This window comes from Monomorium pharaonis, chromosome 10, assembly GCF_013373865.1.
Source record: "Monomorium pharaonis isolate MP-MQ-018 chromosome 10, ASM1337386v2, whole genome shotgun sequence".
NCBI classification, from domain to species: Eukaryota; Metazoa; Arthropoda; class Insecta; order Hymenoptera; family Formicidae; genus Monomorium; species Monomorium pharaonis.
Window position 1 is genome coordinate 5,938,989 of NC_050476.1, and position 10,535 is coordinate 5,949,523.

The window sequence follows — 10,535 nt, forward strand, 5'->3', positions numbered from 1 at the left end:
ATCTTTCTTTCTAAATAAATAAAGACAAAGATAAGTACCTGTCGGTTAAGCTTCCCAAATAAATTTGAACAATCGGCCCTTTGTAAATTAATATTTTGTTACGAGTTATGTAAATTACACTTTTATCTTTATTTCGTTATTATGTCTCGATTTTAATCGTGAATAATTTATATTTGTGACGTGTCCATATATCTTGTTCATATCATGTAATATATGTTTACATTATTTTATGTATATGTGGATTATGTATAATAGACAAGATGATTAATTAATTGATGATTAAGATAATGATCCTGTATAATCTCACTTAAATTTATTTAATAATCTTGTATAAATTTATTGTTTTAACTATTTTTAAATTTAATTGGAAATATCTTTATTTCGTCTTTCCATTATTATCTCATTATGATTGTTTATTTCTTTTATTTAATCTGATTACTATCTAATTGCATAACGCTGACGATATGTTTTATTAGCTAACTAATTAAAAATTGACTACAATAAAATAATCACACTTATAATTGTCAATATAACAGACGAAATAAGTTTTCCGTTTGTACAGTTAAATATAGTATATATATCCCCACAAAAATGCATAATATTTAAACATAATAATGATAATAGCAAAGTAGAGAATTTTGAAGATTTATTAAACCAAAATTGTTGATTCTTGCTATTATGCACATTAGGATCTGAAATAAAAGTTGAAAACGCGCAGTTGTTTTCTGTACAGTCGCAAAATTTGATTAGATATAAGGAAATTGTTAGATATACTCGTCAGAATTTTCCCCTCTCTAGTTTATGATTTTATAATCTATGTTCACAACTTGATTCATAAATTACAACATATATTGAAAGAACTTGAGGATCCTGTGTAAAAATTAAACTCATAAATGTTCAAAATTTCTTGTATGATCCGAGCTTGAACTTCTAGGTCAAGCTTTTGTATTCATATGAAAAAAAAAAGTATTGCATATATGAAGTCGAACTGACAAACTGTCAGACATATCTGAGAAAACGCCATAAGTAAACGCTCGATTGGATTTAGTTGAAATAGAATGACAAACTTGCGTCAAGGATTTCATTATTCATTCGTATTTAGTATTTGTGAGTATTTCTCAATGGCAAAACTTATATGATAATAAAATAAACTATTTTACTAGTAAAATGTAATATATATAGAAAGAAACCGTGACTTTACTTTTGTAGCTATAAATAATACATTATTATGCATTGTCATCTTTATGAGGACCCTAGGGATAGATTTTCTGATCATTGTTCGGTGTTGCCTTTTGTTAACGTGTATAATTACAAATATATAATATATATTGTAAATACTGCAATATATATAGACACATATACATACATCCATCCACACATATATACATACATACATACACTGTAAATCTTAAGTGATTTAGATCTCAGTAGTCTTCATCGATATAAAAATATGTATGAGATTTCGACGCTGAAAATGACGGTTAATATATTTCCTTGGCAGAAATGTATCCTCCACTTTGGTTATAAGAAATAAAGAGAGGCAAGTTATTATCCCACAGTATCCTACTATATAATATATTTATCATATAATTAGTCCAGGCTTATATAAAAAGTTTATAATGTAGATTGTGTTTTCCAAACTAAATAACCCAGAATTCTAATATACAACGTAGCCTCTTTTAATAAATATGTTATTTTGAACAAAATTGTATGTAAATGTCGAATTATTACTTGTTACAGTTTAATTTGTACCACATTCGTAACATTCTACAAAAATGAATTCCAAGCTGTTAATATAAATGGAATGTTAAATGTCAATATCTTTTATTCTTTACATTAAATGTTTTAGATTACATAAACATCATTAGGAGGATTGTGTTTACTGCAGTAGAAATGATAGTGTTATTTCACATGAAGTTAATATTTTTGATTATTTGCAAACATATACATCAAAAGTACGTCACTTACAGTATTTTGTAATGATTAAGATCGATCCCCTTTGTCACGATATATACACGCAACAGTATAATATCAAAACTTATCACTTATTATAATTTATAATAATTAAATATGCTCTAACGATGTTGACTCGATGTCTTCCATGAAAACCAAACTACATACACCATGTAAATAAGTCTTTGTATATTTTATGAAGGACTTTTGTTTGTAGTATAACCGCTTCATAAAACTGTATTTAAATTTTCGTAACATTAACTTGTGCTCTACACCCTGTAAATTTCCATTGATAGTACTTGACAACGTATAAGAAATTAATTTTGTAGCAAACACGAATAATGCATATCTATATGTATTTTAATACTAATAGGATCGAAAGAAATTACATTAAATATTCTGTGAAATTGCGAAAGAATTGAACGACAAATATCTTTGTAGTAAGTAGTTTTAAATCTTTCTTGTTTTCGATAATGATTATAGGAGAATGATTATTATTTTATAAAAGTATTTATTCTGAATATCCATATAAAATTTTTGCAAGTGTAATAGAATATATCAACATATAAAAAGGTATGCCATTATTTGAATATACATGATGGCCATCATCGTTTTCGTTTTCATCGATATTACATATATTCCTTAAAGTTTAAAAAATGCATAGTTGCGATCGATTCTGTGATCAAAAATACTCAAAAAAATTTGTTATTTAATTATATTCTCTACCTAAAATAAATTATAAATAAATAGATTGCGATCTACCTAAATTCAATACAAATATAATTTCGAGATTCTTGTTTCTTGATTGCGTGAATTTCTAAACATTTCCTCAATTTTGAGTATTATTATTAGGAATTACTTTAAAATATAAAATGTCTATTGTAGAATTAAATAAGATATTCTGCCTACTAATTTCACTAGTCTGTTATAAGGTATTGTAATAGGAAACTAGCGTCATTGTCTGTCGCTCATGCTATGTATGCTCGCTGGAGTTATATAAAAAGTAGAATTCTAAGCCGAGTGACATTGATATGAAAATTATGCGTGTCAACGTGCGTTGATGTATCTTTTGTTAATTTTCCATGTTCCTGTAGACGTAGTAGCAAGCGCTCTGTTTCAATCGAATCCGAATTCCGATGTCCGATGTGAAGTGTTGTAATATTGTGCGTACGCTGTAAAAATCTCTTTACATTTCTCTTTCGAGAACGTTCCCGTAGAACGTAAGTACGCGAAAGTTTCTTGGACGAAGAAACATACTCAGGTCACATGGTCCCACTGAGAGATTCCATCAAGAAGTCACCGACAGAATCGTGGCGATTAAACCAAGAGTAGCTCCTGTCATTAACAGACTCCTCCAAACCGCTCCGCTGACTTCCTCGGCCACGGGATACTCGACGCACAATTGTTCCTGTACCAACAACATCAAGTTTGTACAACTTGTACGAAAGGTATGAAAATATCCTTTGCATAACAGTTGATTGCATTCGTACTTACCCATCCACCATAGCCTTTGATGAAGTGCGTTATATTCTCGCCAACGTATCTAGAAACGTACAACGGCAATTTCTTTTTAAGACTGTGCATTCTTCTGTCTCTGGCCCACAAAGCCAGTCTGCCCATAAAAGCGTACAGGCAGACGATCCTGGCCCAGGTGATAACGCCGTGTAAGAACAGCTCGTTGGCGACACCCATGAACGTTTCATAGGCGGTGTCCGGGACGACGTTCAAACGATTCACCATACTTGTGAAGAGAATGCTATGCTTGTTGAGCATTTGATACACATTATGCCTCATACTGCGGGAAATTGGATCCTGAGATATGAGATAGATGTCCTCCTTCAACAAGTACCGAATCACATCGTTGGCCAGGATCTCTGCTGTCGATTCTATAGAGTCGTCATGAATATTATAACGTAGGGGTGGAGCCAGATGTGGAAAGAGATACTGGAGTCGAATCTAAAAGCATGAAATACTCCTCGTGAATCACTCGAGTCTGATTTTTGTTTTTGCAATTGTTGTAGAAAGTTACGTAGTAAACATGCAAACCAAGAATCTGATTACGAGTGAGCCTTAGACAATACAAGGATACCCAAAGTCTGGATCATAAGGCGTCATATGTTCATTTCTACCAATGTAGATTAACTTTAAATTCTTAATTTGACTTGGTCTTTTTCTACTTTTAAGAATTTAAGAAAAAGATAAAAAGCAAGTTAAAGTGGAAAAGTTAAGTGGAAAAAATGGACATAAAAAATGTCTCAAAAGCGGACCGATCTTATGACTTTAAACTGATTTTGGACTTTGTGTTGTCCGGAAGATTTTTCTACGTTCACGACTGACAATCTCGACAAACTCGTGGACGCTGACAATCGGACCGGCGCGCCGTTAAATCGCCGACATACGATATAGGTACCTGGCACATCTCGAAGAAAGACATAGCGCGGTGAGCAGCGCCGACCGCATATCGGCAGACACCGTCCTCGTTGTCAGCAACGGCGACGGCGGTGGCAGTGGTGGCGGTGGCAGCGGCGGCGACTGCTCGCTCGTTCGACGAATTCCTGTTACCGGGGGGATCGCATTCCAGAATGCCGCCCACTCTGGAATGCAGTTCCCCTCGCGCTGACGTACCCTGCCCCTCCTTCTCCTCGTCCTCCGCGCCTTTGAGGATCTCATTGTTCGTCGTCGTCGTCGTCGTCGTCGTTGTCGTCCCGTCGTCGCCGGCCATCCTCTCCTTCTCGACGAGGAACCGCTCCATCGTCTCTCCGTCGGGATCGTTTCCGTTTCCCATTTTGTCGTCGTCGTCGTCCACGGGGTCGGTCGCCCCGCTCTCACATCTCACGCTGATGATTCGAGATCGTGCTGCTGGCGAATCGATCGCGCGCCCCCCGATACCGCGGTCGGACGACGCGAGCGAGCGCGAGGTGCTCCGAAAACTTGGACCACGACCGAACCGACACCGATCGATCGAACCAACCGACCGATCAATCAACCAACCAGCCTGCTGCCCAGCCAGCGACGAAACGCTCCGCTCTCTACTTTCCCGCGGCCATTTCCGAAGCCGATGCCAGCCAGAAGAAGCCGAAACCGCGCCGCGCCGTGCCGTGCCGTTTTCCTCCGCTCTCGCTCCGCGTCTCGCACCGTACCGCTCCCTGCCTGCCCGCTTGCCTGCCTGTCTGCCTGCCTGCCTGCCTGCTTGCCTGCCTGCCTGCTTGCCCTGCCGATGCCGATGCCGCCAACCAGCCCCGACCCACGAATGTGTTCACATCACTACCACTCCGCCGCTTATCTCGGGATACTCTACCCCACCGCGGTGCCGCCGAGTAATACCGAGAGGATACCGTATGACGTAGCTCAGCGTTTCTCAGCGCCGGCGGCCGACGGGGAAGATGACTGAACGGAGGAAAACTTGATTCGTTTTGACAGCGTTTGACAGTTTGACACCCGGGTTACTTTTCTGACGGACGTGACGACAATCGTTTTCACGTATCGCACAATTGCGAAAGAGCCCGTAACATCCCTAAAACTAAAATAAACTAATGACATAATGTAACATCAGCCTTGTAAAATTGTAACACTGGACAGTCTTTTAAATTGGCCGATAATTATTACTTATTTTATACTGCCCGGTATTACGACATTTGTATAAGGCGATATTACAATTTCAACAATGTAACTGTCACAGCATATGTATGTTTAAATATTGACGATGGGCGTTTTTCAACAAGCGACACAGAGGACACAGTGTGACACAATGAATTATTTCATCCTTGTTATTTGTCAATGTTAAACAAGGATGAAATGATCCACTGTGTTACATCGTGTCCTTCCGTGTCGCTTGTTGGAAAACGCCCGATTACTATTAATCGGTACTTTACAGAAAACATTTTTTAGTAGCAAAGTGCATTGACAGTACATTGGATAACATTGGCTAAATTGTTAGTGGCCAATATTTTTTCAATGTAATTCCAATACCGGCCGTAAAATATTGGTTCCAAATTAGGATGCAATTAACATCCAACGTGAAAATTGAATGTCTAATATTGCCCTAATCTAATATTGAACCAATATTGCCGTTTCGATAAATTGGCTAAACAGGATGAAGCGTCCACCTTACAATATTGGACCAGCATTAGGGATATTGCATTTACGTTACTCCCCAATGTTACGTCAATGTTTCGTGCCATCAGGGCCTAGGCCACGTGGCATCTCTTTCAAGACGTCATCTCGCAAATGTTGCAGACTTTTCGGGAAAATGCAAGACGTCGCTTGGGGAGAGCGAAGGATTGAGAGCCCGTGGCGTGGAGCGCGGAGCAGCGCCGGGCCGGGCGATCGCCGACGGCGCTCTCACGGGCGCGGGGCGGCGCGTTACACACCTTCGCACACAGCCACAGCGACTCTCTATGGATCATTCACGTTTCCGCCCCACCACCGCGCCGCTCCGACACGTGCACCGTGTGCATACACGCGCCGCGCCGCTCGCGGCTCTGTGTGTGCGCGTCGGTGCGCCCGCGCCGTTCCTCTCTCGGTCCCTCCTTCGCGGATAACTTTAACCCTTTCCAGCGCGTGCGAGCGGGTTTTACCTCAGCGCTGGCTGCATTTACCTGTGTATGCCGGATGTATGGATGTGTGCGAGCACGACGGAGGAATGGAATTTTCGATGGAACGCGGCGTCCGTGTTCCAAGGCATCTCGCACGATTATTATCTCGGTCGAGAGAAAGAGGGAGACAGAGAGAGAGAGAGAGAGAGAGAGAGAGAGAGAGAGAGAGAGAGAGAGAGAGACAGGGCTTTCGAATGAATGGCGAGATTCTTTGTTACACGAAATGTCGGAGCTTGTTGCCGCACGTTGAAGAACGCGTTCGCGAGCTTTGGCGTATCGGCTCGACGACGGGAGTATCGAGCAGTGTCGCGACGACGGTATCTACCTACTTCGCTTCGAGTCACCGCTTGCGCAACCGTTGAGAAATTTGTATTCATTCAGCTTTTCCGCGCGCGACCCCCTCTCCCTCCTGAATTCCTTAGAGGATTGTACGCGCGCGCGCTTAAGCGACGTTGTACATGCATACATACATACACGTATTCGCGAGAGATGCATTATTCGTATATAGCGACGCGGAGAAACGGTGAAAGTCTCGGCCGCAGTTACCGTAGACCCTGCGAGCCAAGAATCGTAGACAAAATCGCCTACAATGAGGCTGGCTGGGAATTCTTTACTCGAGTAGGAAGCGAAACGAGGATATTCAAGTCAAAATAATTCGATAACGAAGCAACTCTTGCATTTCAAATTGCGATTCGCGTCGATACTCTTACACAAATTTAATACTGATAATATTAAATTCGGAAGTGACTGATTTTGAATATCAAAAGCACTCGTAGCAAAACAAATGATTAACTATTAGCCAATTTAACACTGCCAGCATTACGTACATACATTTATGTAAAAGTATTGTATGTATTATTTTTGATTAATTATCTCTATATATTCTGTATACGAAAAGAACAATTTTACTACAATATCTAAAAATTTTAGTATTATTTTTTCGCAACAGAATTATTTGCAGCATTTGAGAGCTAAAGCGAAACAGATGCTTATGTTAATATCATTGTTAAAATGATTATTATTATTAAAATGATTAATATTATTATTAATTTAATATTGGGATATCAAATTACTAATTTTGTTTATTTTATAACTGCAGTGTTTTGAATAGCGAAATATCTATTTAGCGCAGTTCAGTGAACTTTAAAAGGTATATAAAATCACATAAGCAAATACCATACAGCTTTAGCTATGACCGAGTAAGATTTGTTCTCTATTAAATATGATTTTACATATCGGTCTTTTTTATTATCTTTATTTAAAAATTTACATGTTAGGGGGATCAGAAAATAATTTTGTTGGGGATCAACAAAATAATTATGTAAGACACTTAAACGTGATAATATTGCTACAAAAAGTTTTGACATTCTTTAATTAATTCGCAATTAATTTAATCCATGAAATGCTATTCATATTTTTCTAACGTTAATACTATTTTAGATAAAAGTTCATCCATATAATTAAAAATTATATTAATATATAATTAAGAATTTCTTTTTAGATGTTTTTTATTTTTATAGATTATATACGGCACATCTTTCAAAAAACTTTCTGAAAGATGTGTGCTGTGTGGGAAATACTTTTTCTCTCACTGGATGAAAATTTATCCATATAGTATTACTCTTATAAACATCTAACAAAACTTTTTAACTGTCCAATATAATTATTTTCAAATTTTGTATATATATTTTTTTTTCAGTAAAATTGTTCTTTTCTTGTAGATAAAAACGAATGTAACCCCGTAAGCGAGAAACGTCAAAGCAATTTTTGATTTTATTATCTTACTGGGAAAAATATACGCGACGTGCGCTCGGGACAAGTCCCCAGTACAATGGGACGACGCGGGGATATATTTGGTGAATGCAGCTCGCGGTTTGCCAGCGGGAAACATTTCCACGAAAGGATTATGCAGAAACTGGTCCGCGTTGTCAGCCGGGCAGTGACGTAACCAGGTGAGTGCGTACCCCGGTATCGAGGTTATCAATGAATCGGTAAGAAACCGCAGCGGGGCCATTCGGTGTCGCATTTGGCCGCGGCACCTCTTTCCCAGCACCGTCTATCTTTTCACCATGCACGCGGCCGCAGTGGAAAAGTTCCCCAGGACTGACGTCCTAGGGCTTTCGGCCCCGCGGACGCAGATGGAAGGCTCAAAGGTGCCCGGGTACCAGGTCTCAACACACGTGCGCATCGCACAGCGTACATCGTACAGCCGCGTACATCGGTATTCTTCTCCCGCGAGAAGGGTTTCCCCCCTAATTACGTCCCTGCCCGCCTCGCCGCGCGCGGAGACTCGTGTGTGCCCACCACCACCACCACCACCACCTCCTTTCCGCGCGTTGCAACCTTCAAAGGCCACTGAATGCGTCCATGAATGAAGTAGGAAAGTTGTTGGAGTAGAGAGATCGGCCGGATGTGTGCACATACTAGGTGGATAAGAAAACGAGAGCCCGCCGTCCGTCGCGACTCAATGCGACTCGGTGAGCGCCGCACACGCATCGCGCTGTCGATCAAGACCAGTTCCAGATCGCTGCCGGTGATACGGGCTAATGTACCGTACCCGCGGTCCTGCACGTTTCTTTTTTCCCCGCTCCTTTACAGATACGGCTTCACTCTTTGGAACAGCCGAACGCTCTCGTGCCGTTCTATTTTAATTGCTGTAATAAGCTCCGTTTCGGAACTGCTCGAAGGGCGGTGAGAGCAGGGAGAAATTATCGCGACGCGATTATAGTTTTACACGGGCATTGGCGCTTCTGGTTAAGAAGCTCGGGGCCCCTGCGATGCGTAGGACTCCAGTTTACTAGTGCGCGATACACGTATCCGAAGAAGCGCCTAGTAGGGTAGCGGCGCGCCGAAGACGTTGAGGAGTATCGCCACCGGACGCGAACAAATTGACGAAATGAGTCACGAGCGTAAATGAGATTTGATTGAGGGCCAAATTATTTCCGCGTGTCGCTTCTTAGAGCGACGGTAAACCAGGGAGGCGGGGGGGTGTGGACGACGTGCGACTTATACGTGTAATAGGGAGGAGGATCACACGTTACTACGATAAATTATTATTACACGATAGCCACTTTCGCGTCGCCGTCGTCGTCATCATCGTCTTCGTCGTCGTGCGACGTTTTCGTCGCGCAGCGTACACCACCGTGGGAATACGGATGGCGCGAGCGAACGGCGCGCAATATTTCAGGGGAACTCGCGGGTGGCCGCCCGCCTGCCTCCCTGGCAAGCGTTTTCTTACGGTCATTCATGATACAATCCGGCAATAGGATGATTGCTTGACGGTCGGTGACTAAAGTGGATATAAAGCCTTCCACAGCAATCTAACACGAGCCGGGACAAGCAGGAGCGCAGAGGCCGGGCCCATCTCTCCCGGCCATCTTTTTCTTCTCTTTTTTTTTTCTCTCTTGGGAAAAATTTGGAAGTGATCGTATAGCCGGCTGCGACGAAATAGCTTCGATTAAACGATTCGATTGATACAATGGAATATTTAGTAATTACGTCAATGGTAATTAAGTGTAATAATAGTAACCGGTCGGTTACCAAACGGTTACGGAATATTATTGAATATATGATTTAATTCGCAGGACATTTAATTAAAAATACTTTACTTGGTAACTACCATGTAGACTTGATTATTATTGCTAAACTTTCTTTTCTAATGTTTGTATAAAATTATACGAATTGTCGTATCTCTTCGCACTGATGGAGCTGAAATTCTCGTTCTCGGGGATCGTCGAAACGAGAGGGTTGAACGTACCGAACGGCTCTTCGATCGGTCGCGTGTCTCGCGACGCGAAATACATTTTGTTTCCTGAAAATTCGCTTCCCCGTTTTGATCGAGGCCGCACAAAGGCCGAATAAATTTTCAGTTACTCATGGTGCGAGGTAGTAGGACAGCAGATTTGCGGTTCGCCCGATTCCGACGTCCCTGGGATGGCGGTAGTACTAACCCTGCTGAAAGATTGGCAGACATACTCACCGCGAACT

The 10,535-nt window shown here is 40.9% G+C and overlaps 1 protein-coding gene across 2 annotated transcripts; it reads right to left on the reverse strand.

The window, feature by feature from the left end:
- Positions 1–359: 359 nt before the first annotated feature.
- Positions 360–5,437, reverse strand: LOC105831923. 2 transcript variants are annotated; one of them, XM_012672405.3, is made up of 4 exons: positions 4,364–5,437; positions 3,448–3,909; positions 3,211–3,361; positions 360–3,125 (listed from the first exon to the last, which is right to left on the reverse strand). In XM_012672405.3, the coding sequence occupies exons 1-3, from the start codon at positions 4,736–4,738 to the stop codon at positions 3,242–3,244; spliced, it is 957 nt and encodes a 318-aa protein (XP_012527859.1). In that variant the 5' UTR covers positions 4,739–5,437; the 3' UTR covers positions 360–3,125; positions 3,211–3,241. The 2 variants fall into 2 exon arrangements, with proteins under 2 accessions (XP_012527859.1, XP_012527858.1); XM_012672404.3 differs by having other exon boundaries at positions 360–3,361; positions 4,364–5,434.
- Positions 5,438–10,535: the final 5,098 nt, after the last annotated feature.

Excerpts from the sequence above, each read along its gene's own strand:
- LOC105831923 (XM_012672405.3), bottom strand. The coding sequence starts at position 4,738 with ATGGGAAACGGAAACGATCCCGACGGAGAGACGATGGAGCGGTTCCTC. Across the intron at positions 3,910-4,363 it reads CTTTCTTCGAGATGTGCCAG|ATTCGACTCCAGTATCTCTT; the intron begins GTACCTATATCG and ends TCATGCTTTTAG. Across the intron at positions 3,362-3,447 it reads TCAAAGGCTATGGTGGATGG|GAACAATTGTGCGTCGAGTA; the intron begins GTAAGTACGAAT and ends TTGTTGGTACAG.